Source organism: Oreochromis aureus, linkage group 7, assembly GCF_013358895.1.
Source record: "Oreochromis aureus strain Israel breed Guangdong linkage group 7, ZZ_aureus, whole genome shotgun sequence".
Taxonomy (NCBI): Eukaryota; Metazoa; Chordata; class Actinopteri; order Cichliformes; family Cichlidae; genus Oreochromis; species Oreochromis aureus.
The window spans coordinates 18,036,090-18,059,949 of NC_052948.1; the positions used below are offsets into that span (position 1 = coordinate 18,036,090).

Genomic DNA, 23,860 nt, shown 5'->3' on the forward strand with positions numbered 1-23,860 from the left:
ATGTGTTTTCAGAAAATGGTCACAAAAAAATCAACACCAAACACAATCAAATCATGATATATAGAGATTTTTATTGCAATTAACACCTATTTTAGCCTTATATTCCAGTTTATACATTTATACAGATTGCAATGATTTTCTTACAGTACAATGACCCATAAATAGATTGTTCCAACAGGCTAATTATTAATACACAGTGCTTTTATGTTGGTGCTGCACAAACCTGGAAAAAACATCTGCAGAGCCTGGGTCATGTCAGTTTGTCTTTACATTTCTGACACCCTCATTTAAAAATGGCTCTGTACCAACAGCCAATTGTTTAATTTTAATGCCATTTGGTATAAAGAATGACAAAGGTACAAAAATATCACTTTAAAAAAATTTCTACAATATATACAATATATCTGCACTGTTAAATAAACACAGTTTAGATTATATTTTATAAATATGTATTATACTTTACCATCAGTTTGTAATGCTATACAAGTGTACACACCTATAATAATCCAAATATGGACTTGTGTCTTACACAACCACCTTGGTAAATTGAGTGCTGTGAAGCATTTAATAGCAAGCAAACTGTTTATATTTTAAATGGTGAACAAAGGGGCATAGGTGAGTGGCAAATCGTTGCCCAATGCTCAGCAGAGTAAAGCCTATGAAATTATACAGTTTTTCCCTTTGTGGCCTTTTTTCTTTTTGGATTTAGTCCATTGGCCATAAGGAGCAGAGGACATGCCTGCTACAGAGCTTGGCAAGTCATCAGTGTAATAGTGTCTGTGGGGCCTGGGCTGAGGGATGGGCTGACCCAGGAAAAAACCTTCCTCCTCAGAATCAGAGGAGGAAGATGAGCATGTAGAACACCAGTCATCATCATCATCATATAGACCCAAGAACCTTCCCATTGCTTGGCCCTGTAGCCTGTAGTCTGACATGGCAGCAGAATGGGGGTGACCGTGGAATGGTTGGTGCCCCTTGGAACCGAGGGCATTCCCTCTGGGGTCCACTTTGTTGCACATCTGGGGCCTTTCCTTAGGCAAAAGGTTTAAAGCATTGTCAGACCGGGATTTGCGGCTGCGACGCCTCCTGTGGTGGTGCTGTTGGCGACCAGAGTGAAGGTCCTGGCCTTGTTCTTCAAAGTGGTACACTCTCCTCCGAGTCCGTTCACTCATAGGTGGCTGCCGCACTTGAATATCACCATAATAGCCATTGTCCACAACATCATCTGAGAATTTGACTTGCTGCGGCCTAGACTGTGAACGTGTCCTTCTGAGGGCAGGGACATGAGGTTTGGGTCTGTCCTCCTGGGGTGCTTCTTCTAGAACATTTTCCACCTCCTCCTGCTCAGATGCAAGACTTTTTAGGGAATTTGCACTTCTGTGTAACATAGAAGAGTTGAGCGTTCCCATATTACTGGTTTTCTCACAGTCTTCTGTTTCCAGTTCATGGAAACCTTGCAGGGAATATACCATAGACCTTTCTTTATTATCACCATCTACTGAGGTTCCTAGAAAGGAGAAGAAAATTTATTACACATCTGCACTTAAATACATCAAAATCCAACTACTGACATAGCATAAAATCATGTTATTTTCCATATCTGATTTTTAGAGTTCCATCTACTCACCAGTAATATTGGAAAGAGCAAGTGAGTCCATAGAGTCTCGGACATTCTGATCTGTCTTCTTAAATTCATCAGTGATACACTCCAAAGAGTCGGTGTACCATTGTGGCTCCTCTCCCCGAAAACCTCCTCCAGCCCCATGATCCAGCTCCAACTCCTGGATTTTTCTGCTGCTTGCTGGACCTGGATGGCTACCATAGGCAGAATCTCCTAGCCCATCCTGTGATTGTGCCCAGTACATGTCAGCCTGGTACTTCTTGCTGGCAAGGCTTCCCCTTCCTCCCCCACCACTACTCCCAGTTTTTGAGGACTCCTGCTTTGACTTGGTGTCCTTTTCTGCAATCCAGAAATCTGTAGGTCTAGAGTCACTGGCTTGCTGGAAAACCCCCTGTTCCCCGAACTTTAACAATAGCTGAGTCATGTAGTCCTCGTGCTCAGCCCACTCTTCATCCTGGTCGTCGGGTGCCTCAGTCTCATCACCGCGCCCTCTCCAGAAGTGTTCATCGGATAAGTTCATATGGGAAAGCTTGTTGGTCAAGGTGTCATCAGCATTCCCACTCAAGCCAGGGAACTTATAGTTGACAGAGGGTGAGAACAGGAGTGACTGCCGGCACTGGTCAGCTGAACGACTGCTTTTGCCAATGCGCACACTCCGGCGGGATTCACGTGAGCGCGCCGACTGGAAGGCAGAGTCAGAGGAGTCGGAAGCATGCACATCTTCCCCAAGACTGCAGGCTTTGGAGCAGTAAATACGACCCTGGTATGGCAGAAAAGGACTACCCAGTAGCGAGGTCTTACAGTGGGCACAGCTAAAGCAGCTCTCAGTGGCATGCCAGTGGAGCCCATCATAGGTCATCTGAGCATGATCAACACCTGTTAAAGGAGGAAGGTTGACATCTTTAGCAGGTGAACATTTCTCTGTTGCTTGAAATAGTATTTTAACTCCAGAAGATCACTGTCTTACCAATGTGTTCTCCACAGGCCTCACAGTACTCTGCATAGAGAGACTCAAAGCAGCCACAACAATACGGTCTGCCGTCCTTCATGATATAACGCTGACCTCCGAGAATTGTCTCACATTCAAAACAGGAGAAGTGTTTCATGTGCCAGTGGCGCCCCTCCGCCTCAGTGCACTCATCAGCAAAGATAATCTGTGGACAAAGACGTGCATTAGTTGAGACAAAATGGTCATCAACCTCTAGAAGCTTCAGATGCATTATCTATCTTTGTAACACTGTGTTTTTTTTCTCCTTAGTACTACCTCATCACAGGCTGAGCATCGTGGTTTCAGCAGCTCAGCATGGTGCCTCCCACAGTGGATCTTTCCATCGTGGTAAAAGTAGATCAAATCCACAAGGAGTTCCCTACATGTGGAGCAGACAAAGCAGGATGGATGCCAGCACAACCCAGCGCTCGCCCTTGAAGCAAACACGGCCATTTCTCCACCATTGATGTTTTCGCCGCACTGTAATTGAAAGGGATAATTATCAACTTTATAAAAAAAAACACAAGTCACATTAAGACTGAACAACTGTCAGACTTTTGTAAAAATTTTTGAGTCCTACATGGATTTAGCTTCACCCAACGTCTGAGTCTGGCTACAAAATCATATGCCTTCTAACTGAATTTCTTTTGTTGGTGAAGGGGTAAATGTTTCATCAGCACCTGGAATCCCACCAGGTTGTTCTAACTTCAATTCCAGATTAGCAGAATATATTTTCTGTCTGTCTTCCTGACTGACAGGAACAGGACTGGGTGGTAGAGGTCATTTAAAAGGAGAAAGAAAAGAAAAACAGCAGTCTTGGAGATTCATCAGTTTATTGGCACCCTCTTGGCTGCTCAATGGTTATTGTTTTAAAAAAGAACTTTATACTGAGCCTTTCCAGCCCAGTCAGCAAACACATTTTAGTCCATGACAGCATTTCTCTCGTTTCCAGCTCTCTTTCTGATCTAGATTAGCTAAATAGCCAAGAATGAGATGCAAAGAGGAAACGTAGCAAACCCTTTTTTAATACTGTTCATGATAATTATTTTATATAAGAATACTGTTTGTATCCTTAGTTCCACAAAATCTCTAGAAGACTACTGTCTATTTCTCAGTCATCATCGTGTTATAAACAATACATGGGCTGCATGCAACGTACATGATCACAATTGCTGTTCAGAAAATTGCGAGGCAGCAGTTTTACTGTGCCCCTCCCCAATGCTTCCTTCTTCCTCTGAACACTGAACATGTGCAGCTCCTTCTTCTCCTCCTCACTCAGGGACTGGCAATAGCGCACCTGGGAAAGAAGGGGATTGGTTAGGAATATGATGGCTAGTTTCACGACCACAGGCTTTTATATCTATATATATATATAAGAATTGGGATGATTGATGCTTCCCGAAAATCTACTACTGAGAATAGTATATATAAGTGACCTTTTTGGATTGAGGGCGAAGTGCTTATCAGAGCAGTTTGAACAAAAGGAACTCTTGACCCCAGCTTTCCCTTCCTACACCACCCAACATATCTCCGCCCACAGTCCCCGATTGAGAACCTGGTTTTTTTTTTTACAACAGTCCTTAACAAGGGGGAAAGCAGACGTTTACACAAACAAGGCCTGTGTTTAGAGTGTAATCAAGACAGTGGGCAACAAAGGAAGACAGACAGCCGAGGCGAACTGTGGTGCCACTGCAGTGGTGGCATCACATAAAGCCTCTTTCAACCAGCCTCCCTCTCACTCTCTCTCTCGCTGAGTGGTCCTCATAAAAACCACTGCTATGGCAGGAATCCTGCTGGTGGGGGCTCACGGCAAACATCATAAAATTATCAAGTCAAAAGTAACATTGTACCCACACTGGATGTCTACAAGCTTGCGGAACAAAAATCCCCCAGTGTGATGTCAATGGAGACGCTATGGGCGCACATTAGTGGGATAGCAATGGAGATGGTGAGGCTTTAGCACTGCAGGATGAGTGAGCAGCATCAAATGCAGCTACTCAAACAGAAGTGGTTTTTTTTACTGCAATTTTGGTGCAAATGTGAGGAGGGATGAATTTTTACGAGACATGCATTTGCACACACAGGCACCAAAAATTCTCACCTCATTATCATGTGGTGGGAGTTGGTAGAGGAGCTGCTTGATTCTGAACTTCTCTCCTGGGCTGTTGACATATGGGATCTTGTCCTCAGGCAGACACGAAAAATATAGCTGGACCTGGGGGAAATATTAGGTTAAACACATGATTTTTTTGGTTGAATTGAAAAGGGTTAGGGTTGGACAACTAAATGCATTCCAACTAATATAACAACTGAGGCTCAGAATTATTATTTGCAGGAGCACAGAGTTGGTTTTGGTCCGCCCCAAAAGTAATTTTAAACCCAAATTTTCACCCGTCTTATTGCAGCCATATATTATCATTATTGCCTCGGATTCAATATGCCAATGTTAACACAAATTCTTTTCCAAGAAACTAGAGAACAAGCACATTAATTTCTGATGAGACACATTCTGGGATAGCGCTATGTAAAATGTATGGAAGAATGACTTTGTGGAATCAAAGAGTTTTCCCTAATCCCCAAATCAGCTTTAATTCAAAAGTGCAGCACACAGCAGTGATCCTCTTTGACGATGAAAAACGCAGGAATCATCGTCTACATAAATCTGTGCTGAACAAGCCAAGACAGGTCAACAGGTCAAATCAGTTTAAGGATTGTATTTTTCAGTGATATGGTTGTCTTTATAGGGACAGGACAAAGCAGGCTGTAATTGTAGCACCCTGACCCTTGGGGCCGACTACTAAAGACTAAACTTTATGAGGGAGGGCCCATCACAGTTAGCTAGATAAAGAGATGGGATGCTGTAGTCCTGTGTGTTAGGGGACTTCCAGCAGCTTTGGCTGTCTAGAGGAGGGGTAACAGCACAGCAATTTACCCTGACAATCACCCTCAGACCCCAACAACCACCACTACCATCATAAATTATGCACATCACGATGCTGCTATGACCCCTTATCCAGCTCACTAGGCCCGAGGAACACCTAGCAAGCACCCAAGCCCTAGGTGTTTCAACCCTGTAGTAGTGACCTGTAATACATAGCCCATTTAGGGAATTGGCAGCAGTAAAGGCATTACAGTTGACCTATGTGTTTCCTAAAACAAAAGGCCCTGCATGTTAAGGCTGTTACTGCATTCTCTTCCCTTCTTGCCCATCACCCACTCATTGCTTCCGTGTGTGTTGTTGATCAAGGGCAATGGGATGGCTAGAGACTGTGAGCGAGAGAGAGAAAAGAACACCAAGCAGTGGTGAGAGCAGACTTTAAAAATTCTGAGGATCTGGGAAAGTGCCATATCTCACCGACTGCTCAACGGACGCGGCTAACAGCTCTGCCTGTGGTCGTGGAGGCGAAGACTCTGATTCCTAGCTCGACCCACTAAGTCCTGCTTCTAACTCTGCGGTATACTCATGCTGCCCTTTAGTGGCAACCTCATAGAGTCTGAGAAATCTGCCACAAGCAGTGAGAACAAGGAAGCTTAATGAAATATGTTGTCTCTCCCATAGGTGCCATTTTCCAGAGACTTAGTGTGTTATTCAGTAATGCGCTGAATACCATTTATCTGGGCCAAGCAAATGGGCTATAAGGGAGTTAAAATCAGGTCAGGGCTGTTTTTATTCGCTGTCAGGAGGATACACCATTATTCGTGGCGTTGATTTAGGGAGGAAATGATTTGCGAACCATTGAAATTGATACCACAGTTATAAAGAACAGTGTCCCGGTATCCAAACGGAGCAGGCTTGATTAATCTTAGCTCAGAGCGTCGTGAACTGGTGCATTTGTAAGCCACATTGTGCTTACCTGTTCAGGTCTCAGGCCAGGTGGCACCCACGCATACTCTTCCAGTGCACAGCCTGAGTCATCATCAGAGGTTGAGCTCCGCTGGAAGCCAGATGTCAGTTTACTGATTTTCTGCTCCATCATGAAATCTCGCTTGCGTGCCCCACCCTGGAAGCCAGCCACCAGCCCCGCTGCACTCACCAGGCTCATCGGGCTCTCTTTTTACTAGACAGACGAGATGAAAGGATAGGAAGAAGGGAAGTACCAGGATTTGGGAGAGGACAGAAGGGGGAAGAGGATAGAAATATAAAGGAAAACAAAATAGAAATGTTGGTCATCAAGCCATGACATCAGTTCCTACGTCCTCACATCTTAATCCGGCTCTCTCATGTTAGTGCTATTCCACTGATTGTTAACCGCCGGCTGAGTCACACCATTGCCGCCTCTTTCATGAGGCTCACAGCACCCCTCCAAAACCCATTATGGTATTTAAGCAAGCTTTTTTGGTTTACTTTTAGTGATGAGTCTACTACATAAAGGCACTCATAAAGACAACTCCATCCTTTCACCGCTATTATGGTAGCAGTTAAACACGTGCCTTCCTCATGTGGTTTTTGGGGGTGCAGAAATTGTTAGGAAATTCCCAAAGCTTCATGAGGTGATGTTCTATCTCATTATAGTGGCAATAACAAACTATTCAGAAGTATAAACTATTTGAAGTTGCTTATAATTGTGACAATTTCTTATGAATCTTCTGCAGCTTTAAAATAATTTGTTGGGTTTATGTCTGTATGAGTCATCATTTTACTTTGCTGAGAAGCTGATGATGCTATTCCCCAAGGGAGGGGGGTGGAATTCAACACAGGGGATTTGATGCTAGCTTGATCAGTTGAGCCCGAGGTCTGTATAAACAGAAGCCTGGCCTTAAGACGAGGCCACCATATGGGAAGCGTCCACAAGCCTGCTCTCTCCCTTCATCTCTTCTTTTTCTTTGGATTGTTTGTTTTCCAACCTGCTGCAGTGAGCGCCTGATCGTTCTTTCATCTAATAGATGGACAGGGAGCGCAGTGCCAGACAGGTGAAGCAGCTGGATGAATGCAGATGGATAGAGGCTGACATGGATGGATAGGACTGACTGATACTGACACTATAACCTGAGGCAACAAACAGAGCAGGGAGATAAAAGACTCGAACTGTACTGACCTCTATATATGTGGTGTCTGTAGTCACTAATCTCTTACGGCAAATCCAAACTTTTGCAGACATGACTGTTGTGACGAGACAGAAACAAACTAAATCTGTGCAAAGCTGGATAAAATTAAAGAAATAGCAAATAAATAAAATCACTTAATTTATTTATTAATTTGTCATTAATGTTCAGAATATACCCAGATGGATGGATGGATGGATATCCAGAGTAACTTTAAAGTTATTATTTGACATGCAAATTCCAAGCAAACCACCTTTTGGAATAATCATTAGGCAACCCCATCTACCCTGATCTTTATTCATCCCTCTCCAGTCATCCCATAACTTTATTTCCTGGACTCCTGTAAGCATTTAGGACCACGAAAACACAGTCATAATGAATGTGTGTGCAGTTGTGGTAATTTCTCACTAGCCAAGAGCTCTCACTGAGATCAAATGGGAGCCCAGCCAGCATCCAGCAGCCCGGCCCTTGCACCACTTCCCCCCCACCCAAGCCTTGAACCCCTATGGACAGCAAAGGTACAGAGAGCCACAGAGAGACAGCTGAGAAAACCAAATACACTCGAGGGCAAGCTTGTGAACACAGAGATGACAGCATAGGGGCCTTAAAATCTGCTTTCTGCTCAAATGATAAATAGATCGACCACCAGTGCCACCACAACAGGTTTGAGACTGATTCTGGGAGACTTTGGAACTCTAATGGATGGATGGAAAAGCAGTCTTTCCGCGATATTTTTGTTCGTTTGTTTGTTTGTTTTGATGATGATGTAAAAGAGCACTGTCTAACAATTCAAATTTCCCATAGATGCTGGCTGACCTCAAAAGCCATATAATTTTTATAGTCCATCAAACCACTCAATGATCCCTCCTGCCCCGAGGCTGGAGGCACTGTCATCGCAGAAGAGACCACTCCCATCACGACAGAAATGTTTCACCGTAGTACAAAAGATGATCAGAACCTCTTTGAAAAACGTTGCTCTCTGTTGTAAAAACGTAGACCCAGGTCATTCCAGCAAACAGAACCATCCCTGTAGACAGACTTCAAGCTTTTTATATAATTTTATTTTGCTTAACCTCTGTAAGGAATATGCAGACACAGGCTACTCTATCCTAAGGTGCTCCACACACAAATACACAGAATACAGAAATAATGATCAATACCTTTGATTCACGATTCACTCTTTTAGTGAAAACTGACATATTAGCATGTTATACCTTTCTCTGATGATTAACGGATCCATGAGACATGCAGGTTCAGGCAGCTACTGGCTATTCACATCAGCTCATCTTTCTCATAGACAAGTCAGCCACTGTGGCATCGCTACTACTAATGACTGACAAGCCCCCCCTTAAGCTTATCCAGTCATAGACTATCAGTGTTAGGTGTGATGATAATGGCGTTCAAGGATTCATGGGCTTTTGGGAGGGTGAATTTGGGCTGCCTTGTATCATAAAGTGTCAGGTCAGGCGGATTGGCTTATAACATATCCCGTTAAAATGCCTCTGATGCCCTAAACAATGGTGCCTTTGTCAAGTCACTGAAGGTTTTATCCATCAAGAGTCTGTTTATCTCTTTGCAAGTCTTTTTTTTCCTGAAGATGCCACATTTTATCTTGTCACATATGACAGTCGAAGCCCTCGAACCCAGATAACCTGTCTTCAGATGAGAGAGCTAGGGATGGAATAAGGCGCTCTGTTGTTCTATTCATATCTATTGACTTGCAAATGAGACCAAAATAACCTACAAAAATGTGCCCTTGTTTGAGAACAGCTTGGGTTTCACGTGGGAGATAGCTAACTATAGGCAGGTTCAGTCAGGAGGCAAGAGGCTCACTTCAGAGCCACACATTTTAATCAGGCACAAAATCACTCATGTGCTACATTTGCTGGAATTCTTGCTTTCGCATGTTGGCTGGGTATCTGCAAGGATGTCTCACACAGCCAAACCTGACTCACAGGAATGTCAGGCTTGAACTTTAGCCAGGCTCTCGAAAGCAATACAGGATGCACGCAACCCCCCCAAAAAAAAATGTTTCTCATACAGCTACAGCTGGTTGCATGCTAATTTTTCCTTTATCTGTCATGCAGTTCATTTCCTCTGGCTTTACTCGAAACAATTCCTTAACATTTTGAATGACAGAAACACTGAGCCAGCTAACTTCACCGTGCTCATACTGACTGACTCATCACTCGGGCTGCTTTTATACTTTTTTCCTCTAACAAGGGATCTATAGTTTGTGAGATTAGTTTTAACCCTCTGCCCCCCTTCCCTTTTCACCCTCCACCCCACCCCCAAGCCCCTGCCCTGCCCTCCTCCCACACTAGCCCGACCCCTGCAGTCCCGAATGTTTAACAGCCCCTCACTCCTTTGTAAAGGTGCTTGTTAACATGGCTTTGGGAGCTGCAGGTCTGCATATCTGACTGATCTACCCACAGAAGGTAGTGGGGGTGCTATTAGACTGAGGATAAAATGGGGTGACTGACATGTATGAAAATGTTAATGTCCTTTTTCCACAAAGGAGAGGGAAGTTAAGTCTTGCCAGGAGAAAGAGGGAAATCTTTAACAGACGTGCTTGCTTTGAAATGTTTTCAGTGATTGCTGATTTTAGAACATCCCACGACTTACTGAAGGAGGGAAGAGCCCCGTGTTCTACGGAAAGCGGACAATGGAGCTTACATTCCCACAAATGCTGCATAACAGGACCTCGGTGACTGTGTGGGTTCAGACGTGTTTCATTAAAGAACAAAACAACCACTTATTTGAGTTCACCCTGAAGAAAGTCCTGTCTGACTGTACTGCCCGACAGCAGTGGCGTGTGTAACTACAGTGCAATGCATTATTTATCGCTTTGTTGAATACAGAACTCTTAAAGGACCCCATGCAGCGACTGACCAATAAATACAATCAACAGTGACATTTTTAAATAGTGTTCGACAACACTTAAACCAAACCCCCTCCAAAAAAAATCCAGACACTGGAGCTTTGGATTAACAGCCCTTGAGAGAGTGCACAGGAAAAATAAGCAACTTCTGGTCTGAATTACTGTCTATTTCTTTAGGAAGTGGATGATGGACATGCACACAACCCAACACAGTGTTCTCTGTCAGTTTAGGCTGGCCCTACTTGTTTAACTTGGCTTCTGCTAGCTCGGTAATGCAGGATAGGCTGTAGTTGGGAGAGAAAAACAAGAATTTCTGTTCACTGTCCCTGCTTACTTGAGCTTGAAGTCAGACAAACTCAGTTTATTTTTCATGTCCAACAAGATTGAAAAATATGCAACATATTATTTATTTCCCTGCACACACGCAAATATTTAAAAATCACTGCCTGTCAGCCTTTGGCCGTTAAAGTAGTGTCAAAAATAAAAAAATAAACAAAAAAACCAACCTCTGGGCCAGATGAAGTTCATTAGAAAAATTACACCCCTGTGCTAAACTACAAGCCTCGTGCCTATGCTTAAATAAATCACTTTTTTTTAAAGCTAAACTTGTAATTGAGTAGTATTTATGATTCAAAACTACACAGCATCATCAAATCAAAACCTGGAAAAGCGACACAAAATTTGATACCATTAGATTAGAAAAAGTCAAGGTTGAAATGCTACTGAAAAAAGAACTCGACAGGAGGATAAGTTACACAGTGCAGAGCCTCTATAAGGAGTTGGAGATTGGTCAGCTTATGGAGGCCTCTGTTTGTGGCCGGGGGAGTGTTTTTTCAAGACCAAATGGATGGGAGTGACATCCCCACAGAGATATACACTACTGTGCTGGCCAGCCTGAACTAAGATTCAACACACAGCAGCAGACTTCAAACGCATTAACTCGTGCATGAGACCTAAAATCAAGTCTGAACACTGATGCGCATGTAAGAGACAACTTCCACATAGACCAGAAATTGCCTGTATTTGGGATGTGCTACATGTTTTACAGGCGAAACACGCATTTGCAATCAAGCCATCCACACATTCATTCAAATACATTTAATCAAGGAGTTACGGTGCAACATTTCCATTTTCTTTCAGCCTCACTACAACCAAAGCAAAGCTCTCAGAGGAACCGGTTTACATCTCATTCATTTTCCTGCAGGTCTTACCTCAGTGTAGGCCAACTCTCCTGACGTGAATAGAGAAAATGGATCTTGTCGCCACTATATCCAGTCCTAGATTGTTCTGGACTCCATATCTATGTAAGCTCCTCTAAACTCTAAATCCAGGACAGCAGCAGCCAGCCTTCTCTACCGGAGCTGTCAGCACAGTAACAGCCCATATCAAAGCTAAGACTGTATAAAGTCAGAGAGTGAGAGAGGTGTGTGTGCATGTGCGTGTACACGAAGGAGCCCAACCAGATGGTCATCCCACCCTCCTCTCTGTCAAACACTACTCCTCCTCCTCCCCTCCTCTTTCTTCCAACCCGGCCCTCTTAACCTCAGCCCGGCCCTTAAACTCAGAGGCAGCGAGTCATGGCAGAGCAAGGCGTCTCTTGCTTCAGTGAGCCCCCCCTCATACTTCAAACACATGCTCCCAAATGAGAATCACTGGTAGAGCTCACAGAAACCGTGCTTTAAAGCAGCACATCAGTGATGGCAGAGCTTGTTTTGCCAGGCTAACCGCCCCGTTAGCCTGGCAAAACACAGCTTTCACATGACACTCTTCTTTCTTCTTCCCTATCAACGGCTTAAAGATGTGGGGACGGCGGTGAATGTTGAGTCAGGATTTGGTTTATTTGGTGGTTTGACATTTCCTTTGTGCCTACATGTAAAGTTAAAGAGAGCTGTCTGCTAACAAAAGTTTTGATTATAGGCTTATTGTTAGATCAAATGATATATATATATATTTTTTTTATTCTATAGAAAGATTGGTTTCAACCATCACAATAACTTTTTGTACTACCTGAATGTGATGTCAGCATTTCTGTATGAGACCAGCCATCCGGTTGTGAATCAAAACGAGTCCTCCATGCAAGTTACTCCAACCACAAAGCCTCACTCTGTCTAAACTAAACACACACATGTAACCAACGTTATCGCCAAGATGAAATGATTAGGCCACTATTTGATAAACAGAATTAACTGGTCTTAATAGTTGCTTACAATTAAGATATTATATATTAGCAATATAATATGTATTGTCAGTAAAAACAATCATTACCTTATTGTTTACTCTGTTATCACAAATTAGAAGGAATTAAAATGACAGATATCTATAAAGCCCAAACGTACAGATCCACCCACGCAGTGAAACTCCCTGGAGAGGACACTGTTGACCTCTGCCTCTCCTTCACCTCTGCTGGAATGCCAGAATGTGATCCTCTTCCTGTTGCCTCAGAAAATAAAAGTTGCTGGTTCAGGTCAAACACTGGACAGTTGCACCTTTTGTGGTTGTTTAATTGCAATATCAAAGTGTTACTTTTGCCCAAAAGGACATGTTTACGGTGGACATGACTTCCAGAGCACTAGAAGTTCTTCCTCGTCAGAGAGGTTTTGCTGTCGAGTATAAAAACACTTAGACTGTAAAACAAAGCAGTGAGGCATTTTACTAGGAAGCAAGGAATCTATTAAACTAGTCAGATTGCTTTCTTTATAAACATTTTAGAAGCTGTTTATTTTTAGGAGATGCAATGTTGGGACCTAACTCTGTGAATGGCGTTTTGCTTTGGGGATTAATATAGAAAACGTTTTATGTAATGCATTGAACTTAATCAAGCGGAGAATCATTGTCTACATGGTCAGTTAGCCTTTTAAAAAGAAAGTTGTTTAAACAAAAATAAATCATATATAAAAAAAGGCTAACAACTCATTTCTAGCACATGATGGACAACATCTGAGTGGCACTTTTTCCATCCTCCACACGCCTACATACTTTACACCATTATGTGCCAGAATATCACAGCTTGGGTGGCAAATGATGGCTGTCATTTCAATGAAAAAAAAGGAGCTTATATCTGTAAATATTCTGTTTATAAAGTACAGGATTTAATCCCTGCCAGTGCTCTTGCATTCGGGCACCGGGACAAAGCCATTGTTGCAGTCAAGGCCAGGGAGGAGAGAAGCCCTCTCACAGCAAACGTCAGGCCTTTGTGTTGATCCAAAGGCCTGAGCACCATGCTCCATTAGCAAGTCTTTTAGGGGAGGAACAACACAATGTACCCCCGTCCCCCAAAAGGAGGATTCATGAAATGCAAAGCTAAGATGGTCCCTCTAGTGTGGGCAAAACACGAGACCTGAATTGTTTTTAATTTCCTCAACATACAGAAATTAATAACCTGCTTATTTCCCACAAGAGAGAAACTCAAATATGAATGTGCAGACACCTCATCCAAGACATCTACCCAGGAAAGTGCAGAATGGCGAGTATCGATTTATGATTACACCACTCTAAAGTTAGAAGTAGCCGGCTGCACAGTTCAAGGTTCGCCGCAGATAGCTGAAAAATATAAAGTCGGACAAGTCACGGATCCCCGACCCTTGACCTGTGAGAACACCAGATGACCCATAAATCTATGGCCCTAGGGATTTACAGCCCATTCCTCTGTCATAGTTACAATGACCTGAACAGCATCTCACACCTGGTCTGTATCTTCTCACTGCTGTAAAAGAAGAAGAACAAAACAAAAAAAGCACCCTGTGCTACTGGCAAAGTAGTCCTGAGCCAGCACGCCCTGACAATGACAGGACAGGGAAGATGATCATCACAACCATCACCTGTGATAAATCTGCATTCTTAACACAACCCCCAAGCAGGGAACACATAAAACTAAGAATCTGGTCAAACATTATTGCTATATCTACCACTAGTATTCCTTATAGTGGAATTAGCACAAATTAACATTATTAACTGTTTGTATTAGTCAAGTTTCGGATTACTACCGAAGGAGGCAAATGGAAGGTCAGTCTCTAACTCACAGCTATTGATGAACTATTGTTGAGAGTTGCTCTCGCTAGTGTGTGAGCCACCTTATAAAAAGTAGGCATTCAAGGTTTAAATGACTTGCCAAGGGTTATTAGCAGGACACAGGCCCAACAAAAGCTTCTGTTATAAAGACCAATAAAAGCCTATCACCCTACTGTAACAACAATCCTTTTTACGCCTTGAAAGAGGGAGGAAAAGGTCAACTGGTGGAGCAGTCAGCGCATTGATATTGACTTAGCTAGATTGGCGCTGACAAACTCAGGTCAGACTGTGGGCTTGTTAGCCCTATAACCCTCACATAACCCCTTTTTACTGTTTCAGTCTGACACATTGGAGGCAGCTGAGGGCAAAGCTTAGATCTAAGCTTAGTTTCTGACAGGAGACATTTGTAAAAATTAAAGAGAAATATCTGCTCATTTGATACTTGACCCCATAAGATCACATGTTTCTCAAGGGTGCTGAATTGGAAAACATTTATTGGACTCTATTGCTAATGAGCTACGACTACATGTGAACATTTCCACTTCAGCTGAAATTCTAATTTCCTCATCGACCGAATAGAAACACAAAAGTTAATGATGCTTAAAAAATGTCGATAATAGAGGCCACCTGGTTTTATTTATTAGATTACTGTAATGCTATTGTCTAAAACCAATAATATAATAGTGATTAAATAGATGATCTATGAATGGACCTGGCTGCATGGAACCAATCTATGAACAAACACTATTTCTTTGCTCATTAATTTCTGCTTTATTCAATTTGCCACACTGGTGTTGTGTCATGTATGATGTAATGCAACACGTTTTCAAGTCGTAATAAGCAGCACGCGGCATGCTGCATCAGCCCATTGTTTCTTAGCTTTATCGTTAGTGCTTTGCCAAACGTTGCAGACGCGCATGATCGGGACGCCTCGTTTTTCACCCTCAATTTGACACCCTCTCACACAGTTGTAAAAGCCGGACCTCATTGGGAACAATGGAAAGTGGAGCGACAGAGCTCCTGGGGCTGTTAAAGAGAGGAAGCCCCTTTATTTGAGGATGCTATAACTCAACAAAAGCCTGTGGCTGTCTACACACAGAGCAGGCTAAGGATGAATGGGCTGCTCTTAGACTACACACTTGTGCTAACAAAAGCGGTGGATCAGCAAAGGGCAAAGCCACTCATGTGTGGTCTCCATGGGCAAACTGTGACGAGTATATACATAAAATAGCTAAACAGTCCTATTAACACCTCAAACCAGCATGTTCGGCCAAAAAGATCTCTGCTTTAACACCGTCTTGTTTCTTCAGCTGAGCTTTGATATGATCTCTGTGACCTTAAAAGCTGTTAATTTATATGACACGTGATAAGGTTTAATCACTCCTCTTAAAACGGCACCCAATTTCACAAAGGTTTAATTTATGACCTCAAATTTTCAGAGAATCTAACACACGTGCACGCACCACGGCCCCTCACACTTGATGGGCTTTTCTCCTTAACTCTCCTGGAAGTTCAATAGTATATCCTTCCTCTGGAAACGGAACTATTTCCTGTGTCTTCCCAACTTCCTACCAGTTCAAACTATCACCTGAATGAACACGGGCAACACTTCAAAATGAAGTGCGTTCTTGTATAAAGAGACGACGCGGTCCAGCAAAGAAGAAGTGGCTGACAACTCCCACACGTGGAAGCATTTTCCTGAGCCTGGCTTCAAAAGGCAAACCGTGGAATCCAACAATACTCTGAAACAGTTAAGAGCTGCTCAGTCAGGATCCCACTAATGATTAACATTCCTGAAGAAACGCTCTGTTACAGTCTTTTTAGAGCGTTCTAATTAAACACATGCTCCAGTGCCACAGCACAGAGGGAACTTGCAACTGCAAGCGGGGATGCTTCTTTCCAACTCGGCTTAATTGGACACAATTTAAGTCATTAAGGTGGTAGTAAAACAGCAGAAAGAGCAAAGGAGAGGCCCAATGATCTCCCCTGTAAGGCTCCCTGTTGCTCTGATGTTGTTGACCCTTTCACCTTCTCATGTGACTCACATTAAAAAAAAGTGGTGGAAAAAATGTACAGCTGAAGTTAAATCCAGTCCAGAGAGACCCATAGTGGCTTGTTAGTATAATGTAGATGCAAAACTGAAGTAGACCATGAGGTTATACACGTTTGGAGGTCCTGTATCTTGTGAGGCAAAGTTGTACACGCGTGTCTTTGCATGTGTTTGCCACATTGGGTTGCTTTTATTAGTATTCCTCTTGTTGTGCATTATTGATCATCATGTTTCTACCTGATCTTGCTTGTTGACATAATCTATTTTCTATACATACGCTGTCTTAAAGCATGAAAAATGCCCTCTTTCATAAAGATGATTACTTGACTATATAATTTTTTTTTTGAGTCTACAAGACAAGAAAATCGCATTTTTGAGGCAGAAAAGGAGGAGAGAGAAACAATGAGCATGAAACTTTTAAAGACTTCTTTAGAGCTAAGGATCCACTTTTCCAGCCAAGTATCCAGGTCAGGCTTTCTGCTGTTACTGTATACTGGTCCCAAACCAATGCTCTAATTTTTAAGAATGATAAAACCTTAATTATACCAACTCAATATGTGCTTTTAACATTTCTATTTTCTTCTTAATGTGAGTCAGGAATTGACTACTTCTTTATAGAAATTTGATGTAATGTCTATGTCAAGTGTGAAGCGGTGTTGAGGATAGTGGCTGATATTTTGCTGGTGCACCATGACCCACTGAAAAAATTGCCATTGGTTGCTTTCCATTATAAAGAAACCCACACTGATTAAGTCCCTGAATTAAATCAATTCTTATTCTTTACACCCATTTTTGGTCTCCATGTCTTTAGGGTCAGGCTGACATCTGTGGTTTGAATTAGTTGTTAGAGTATTAGAGCAGGTATAACTTTTCAGTAGTTAATGACCTGTCCACCTTACCAACAAATAAGTTGGAGCGTGTGAATGTTTCACTGTAAACATGGAGAGGTCCAATCTGAAGCCCTCTGGGAGCCTCGGTCAGTTTATCAGCTATACAGACCAGACATTAGTGGCTGGGATCAGCTTGTGTGTGTGTGTGTATGTGTGTGTGTGTTGGCACAATGTGTGGAATGGAAAAAGGGATGCAACTGGCTGCATTATCACCCTCCAAATTACAGATCCCAGTCCTCCAGGGCAAAGCCCATTCCTAGAAACCTTGCATGTAATGTGTCTGTTACTGTCAGCATCAGCGTGTTATTTTTGGAGCTGCTAATACTGAGGTCACTAATGACACCAAACCATCTTCAGCGATGGAACATGTGAAGGAGTTTAATAATATCTGCCTTTTCATTAACGTTTCTTTTCCAGATCCAAAAACGTCCAACGAGCTCTCTGAAGTGTGCTTCTGTACAAACAGGTCACATGCAAAGATGCGCACATCTGCTGAGCCCCTGCTTTCTGTTTTCTTTGGGAGCCCAGCCCCTAACAGGAAGACAGCGCGAGCACAGCAAACAAAAACCCGGCTCTTTGAACTGGCCTCTCACTAGGAGCTGCCATCGGGTTGTTGTGGCCAAATGAAATGAAATGTTTCTGCGTCAGCTCGGTGAGCCCACTGCGGGCCTCAGGCTGCTCCTCTGCAACACATGTCCTCAGCTGGCCTTGCCAATATTAACCCATTTGTATGTTACCCACATTTACTCACCTTTACTGTGATGCATTTTCTCAGTGTGAACAGATTACTGAAAATTATACAGGTAGCACATATTACGCATAAATCGATTTTTCGTAAATGACAGCTGTCAGATGGCGGTCAGACTCAAAATAAAGAGGATGATGAGTACATCGGGCAATTCTTGCTCTTTAAGAAATATAAAATAAATCTAGTTTTGGTTACAATGTCTGGCTAAACAACTTGAAGTTTGATTTAACTTTGAATATGGCGTTTTTTTTCCCCTTAAAGCTACACAGCTTAACTATACTGGATCTTTTTCTTCGTTTTAATACAATGTTTCAACTGAATTCAGTTCTTACTGAACATGAATATTAATATCAGTATTGTCTGCATGTTCTGCAGAGAAATTGTGGGTCCTGGATACTATATGCATGCTACATCGACACTAATTGCACATTGTTTCAATGGCACAATGCGAGGGATATGCCAGAAATAGCTTAGAGGATCCACCCCTACAACACATAAGACCCAAAGCTTCCACTGCCATACAGCAAAGGACCCCCACCCAGAGGTCTTGCATCCAAGTCCAGACATGTTTGCTTGCTGGGGGAAGATTTATACACAATACTGGGCAGGTGGTTTTAATGTTGCACTTGATTGGCCTACACATTATGTGACCTTTTGCCCTTGCAAGTATTGATTGCTGTGACACTTGTATCTTATGTTGTACCCAACCTCAAATCCACTTACATTTCAATCAAATATTGTATGGTGCATTGAATCTAGCATAGCAATGTAATTGGGTTTCTACCATATTCAAACCTTACATGTTTATTTTACAAATAATTTTCAGTTGTCAAACATTTAGTATTGGCTTTGATTAGGAATTGGCTACCATGTATATCCCTAACCCTGACACCCTGAAGTATAGTGTTGCTTGAAACTACAGTAAATGGACGAAGCCAAAAAATATGTAAAACTTCAAGTGAAACATGCGTAAAGCTGGAATGGGATAGTGCATTGACTTACTGCTTTTTGTCCCTTTTAATCTTCGTATGATATATTTTAAGAAATGTTTTGAATGAGTTATTATAGTCAGCTTCAGCACTATGCAATTTGGGAATACAGCTCTGTGCATACATTTATTTTCCAACCGAATTACTGGTAGAGGAAAATATGGCAAATTTTATTAACTAAACCTTCTTAGAGGAATATTCTGGCAGACTGTCCCTACTGTAACCTTTCTCGGGGGAAAAAAATTCCCCGGAAATACCTTTGTTGTCAGCTGAAAAATCTCTTGCCCAGCCCTGCAGCGTCCATTTTTAAACCCTGCTGACCTTTTCCATATCATCCACGCTCACTGACTACACCCCTGTGACAATGCCAACAGGAGGAACAAGAGCCACAGGAAGGGGCCAAGTTGGGGGAGTGTGTTTTGCATATTTTCAGCCGGGGGTCCGGAAAGCTTTAACTGAATCCCCTGTTGTGTGCTGGGGAAGTGAGCTGGGCTTTTTAATGACAACTCTGTGTAATATGTTTTCTTTTGCTTCTCGTCCTGCAATGCTTTGATTGCTTGGATGGATCCCTATAGATGTGGAGGACAAAGAGAAATCACACCATTCTGCAGGCATTCCCGTCTGGTGCAGATGAATTTCCAGAGCCACAAAAGTTGCTGACATTTGGTATCTTTACATCTGTTATTCCACCTTCAGGCATGTTGATGATAATCAGCTTCTTTGCAATGCACCATGATTATCATGCAGTATACATCCAAAGCTGATCATCATACCTATACATGGTGATGATAATGAAACGTGTGTGTGTGTGTGGAGTATGACTTTCATCATCTTGGTGGTCTGATGGTTGGTCGCACAATTATGCTGTGTGGTTGCAAAAGATCTGCTGGGGCATTAAACTCCAGTCTGTGAGCCAAACCCGTTTTCCTCTAACATCATCCTGCAGCTCCCAATAAACAGAGTTGTGCCTGGAAGCGCTAAATCACTAACTACCTCTAATCACTTTAGAATAATGCTTAACATGTGGATCCAATGTGGGCCACCGCTTCGGGCACATTTCCCACTCTTATACATGATGCCGTTTGAAAATTACACAAGGGGAACTGTACCGTATAGCAAGCACAAAGTTATATTCTGTCCTACAGGAAGCAGGATCCACAATAGTTATCCCAAACACCACAATCACACTGTCACAGTGCCCTAAATTTGACCATCTGAGCCGCCGTCCAATTCAGCCAGGCCCAGTGACCACAGCTTCAGGGACCACCGGCGTTTAAACAAGCCGTATTTCTTCCAATCTCCTGCCAACCTACCACAAACAGTTTACAGTCAGTGGACTCTGCTCTCTGGAGTTTGTCTATGGCAACTCGACTCCAGTGCCACATCTCCCCATCCAGAGCCGTGAAAGACTGGCCTCCTCTGACAGATCCTCACAACACACGGCCCCTGTCCTGCTCTGCTTTTAGCCCCGCTGCGGTGAGCTGGACCACGTCTGGGGGATAAAAGGCTGCCAGAGTGTTTGGCTTGCAGGCAATTTACACGGACGCAAAGGTGATTCATTCTAGCTTCGCACAAACAGGCCTCTGTGTAAATTTCACTTGTGCTGGGCTTTTAAATCAACAGTGGGAAACATATACATATGGGCACCGGGACTTAAATTCTGCCCCTTCGCACTTAGCTCTGCAGACTCTAGCACTCTCCAACACCTACTTACAATCTCACACACACACACACACACACACACACACACACACACACACACACACACACACACACACACACACACACACACACACATAGGCGAGCACTTTGTCTCTATTCATCTCAGTCAAAAAATACACATGCACAGCAAGACATGCACCACTGTTTATGTCAGAAACTGTTTTCAGTTCTGTGATTTGTTTCCATCCCCAGCATGCTTGCTGTGCACTAAGTATGCTAATGTTATATAGCTTGTTTCTCTGATCAAAAGCTGTATTTTGAGATGCATGTACACAAATCAGACCTATATGTATATGTGCGGCCCAGTCCCAAAACCATCACCTTTTCCTAGCAATGCATTGTAGTGCTAAAATAAACCATCAACATAATCTACATTTATGAAGCAAGTGCTCATAAACATCAAGCTTGCTGTGAAGGATCAAATCTGTTTCCATTCTTGAGTCCAAAAAATGATGATAAGCCCAGCTACACCCCCACCCCTTATGTTCACACACAATCCTGCACAAAGCACTTTAAAAGTCTTCTGATTCTATTAATGGCACCTTTGAAGCACCTCGAAGCTTTGCAAATGAGACGTGAACAAGCATGGTGTGGCATGTGGTGCTACTCCAAAAGCACCACTTTGTAAATCATTTAGTCTATAAATACACCTAATATCCTGAGAGACTTCTTACCTTTAGCAGATCATTCAAACTATAAGCTCACATGCCCCCTTTTCATTCTCAATCAAGTAAACACCGATGCCTGCAGTACGGTAAAGTAAGAGATTTTAGTGGCTATGCAGCATTATCTGACACATTAAGTACCATTTGCAGTGAATTATGATGTAAATCAATAATTTGAAAGTATGAAAATATGTATTAGATACTGGATCCTGATTTTCTTTAAACACGGGCTGTAGTGACATTGATATGTCTTTGTTATGAGCTGAGCACTAAAGTGCTAATAAACTTTTATTTATATGAAAATTCAAAAGATTGTTTGCCTTATTTGGTTAACTCCTGACTCCAAGGCAGTGAAGCCGTCAACCTGCAATCTGGCCACTAGGTGACACCACCACCTTGATTCTCTGTGCTGTCTTTTCTATTCCTGCTCATATCTGTTCTCTCTCAAACTGCTTCTTTGTTTGATGTTTTCCTGGACTGGCGAGCGAAACAAAAAATATTTAAAGTGCTGTAATAATGGCTGGGTGGGGTTATATCTGAAAACAGTTTCTGGTACAATTATAGCAGGAAATGACCTTGGAAATCATAGTGTGATGATACTGTCCAGAGTCTGGAGTAAACATACCTGCTTTGTGTTGTCAAAGTGCTCCATTCTTTTAAATCCAGTCTTACTTGAATTGCCATGCAACGTCTCAAATCACGTCCACAAACCAACAATTTAGTGTCCAAATAAAGACCACACCACTCTCTTCCACCTAGCTCTTCATGCCTAACTGCCCCGAGCTCAGCAGTGCTTTGTTTTCATCCGCTGTGCTCTCAGTGACAGATTTCAGGTTTGATTCTTGCTTTTACACTTAGTCGAAAGTGGGTCTCCTCAAAAAGACATGCTCAGGGTCTAATGCCCCCCCGTCCATTGAGGACAAATTATTATTTCAGGCAGCCTTGGTTAAATATAAACAGTATCTGCTCTCCTGTGTCTCGTAGGTTTAGCTCTTTGTATCACAGCTGAGGATGGAAATATGTGAAACTTGAGGGTGTGTCATTCTTCTCCAAAGGAAGGGCTTTATGGCATGTTTAGCTCTGTGAGAGGTCCATAAGGAGTGATGAATTCACTCAAGAAGGTTGCAGTCCTTTCCCCCTTTTTTAAGTTCAAGTTTTTTTAATAGACATTTTAGGCTCTATTTTAAACCCACACAGAGCAAAACAAAGCATATCAGATCAAAACAAGATATTAAGAATAAGTTTCCAGATGTTTTCACATAGCTATTTGAATACATTTAAAATCCCTACTGGCTAACGTTCTCACCTCATACATCATGGTTAAGAAGAAGGGAAAAGAGTTTAAAAGTGGGACTAACTTCTCATGTGTGACTAAGTTCTGGTTCACTCAACAACATTCTTGACAGCTATGCGAAGCCTGTGGCGGCGGACAGGCAGCGGTCACGGTGCGCCGACCAGTTGTCACCGAAGTGACAGGCGACAGCTGAATCTATACATCTGGAGGCCCCAGGGACGCCACGTCTGAGTGTCTCTGGTCAAGTTTTTTCAGCGTCAGAGAAACGAGGTTACTGTGACTGTACGCGCAGGGAAAGTGAAACGTGTCTCTTTGGAGATGTCGCTGCGTAAAAGCCCCCAAAACTGTGCAGGGAAAAACCAGTTTGCTGACTTTGTGTGGCTGACACTAGTGGCATATGGTCTCTGCAGAGTATGTGCGTGTTCCACAAATGCTTAAAAGTTGTTGGGGTTTTTGTTTGTTTGTTTGTCCGTTTTTTTTTTTAATTAAAGTATCGTCAGCTTTGCCACCGATGCATTTAGAGTAATTAGCGTAAAACTGCAAAAAATAACACGGCTATCATAAAAAAAAAAAACAAGCAGAGTGGGTGGGATTGTTTACAAACTAGGTAGACCTGAGTTAAAAGCTCTAAATGACTTAGTCTGCTCACCTCCAAAATTGCTCAGTCGCAGTGAACCAAGTATCCAGAACCAATATTCCCGAAGTTAGAAAAGCTGCGTCTCATTGGTATTACATGCACAGTCCAGGGAGGATGTCCCGCAAAGCTGAACCGAGAGCTGCGCAGAGCGATAAGCTTAAACCCCAGATACTGAATGCATTGGAGAGGAGCGCTGAGAGAGCTTGGTCTTGACTTCTCTGTCACCACATCCCAGTCGTTTCAGCGGCGCGCGGTGCGCTGTGGTGCTCCTCTCAGCGGTCACAGTAAAATGACATTAGCGTTGCTTCCTGCTTATTGGCTTAA

General features: G+C 42.8%; 1 protein-coding gene across 4 annotated transcripts; it reads right to left on the reverse strand.

The window, feature by feature from the left end:
- Positions 1–51: 51 nt before the first annotated feature.
- On the reverse strand, positions 52–23,860 carry prickle1a (prickle homolog 1a). Of its 4 annotated transcripts, none has more exons than XM_031755739.2 (8): positions 23,549–23,860; positions 6,464–6,667; positions 4,711–4,824; positions 3,769–3,906; positions 2,886–3,089; positions 2,589–2,775; positions 1,628–2,497; positions 52–1,507 (listed from the first exon to the last, which is right to left on the reverse strand). In XM_031755739.2, the coding sequence occupies exons 2-8, from the start codon at positions 6,650–6,652 to the stop codon at positions 657–659; spliced, it is 2,553 nt and encodes an 850-aa protein (XP_031611599.2). In that variant the 5' UTR covers positions 6,653–6,667; positions 23,549–23,860; the 3' UTR covers positions 52–656. The 4 variants fall into 4 exon arrangements, with proteins under 4 accessions (XP_031611599.2, XP_031611600.2, XP_039470768.1 ...); XM_031755740.2 differs by lacking the exon at positions 23,549–23,860 and adding an exon at positions 22,231–22,703; XM_039614834.1 differs by lacking the exon at positions 23,549–23,860 and adding an exon at positions 12,541–12,800.

Coding starts and splice junctions, on each gene's coding strand:
- prickle1a (XM_031755739.2), bottom strand. CDS start 6,652: ATGAGCCTGGTGAGTGCAGCGGGGCTGGTGGCTGGCTTCCAGGGTGGG. Junction 4,825..6,463: donor CTGGCCTGAGACCTGAACAG/GTAAGCACAATG, acceptor TATTTCCCCCAG/GTCCAGCTATATTTTTCGTG. Junction 1,508..1,627: donor TGCTCTTTCCAATATTACTG/GTGAGTAGATGG, acceptor TCTCCTTTCTAG/GAACCTCAGTAGATGGTGAT.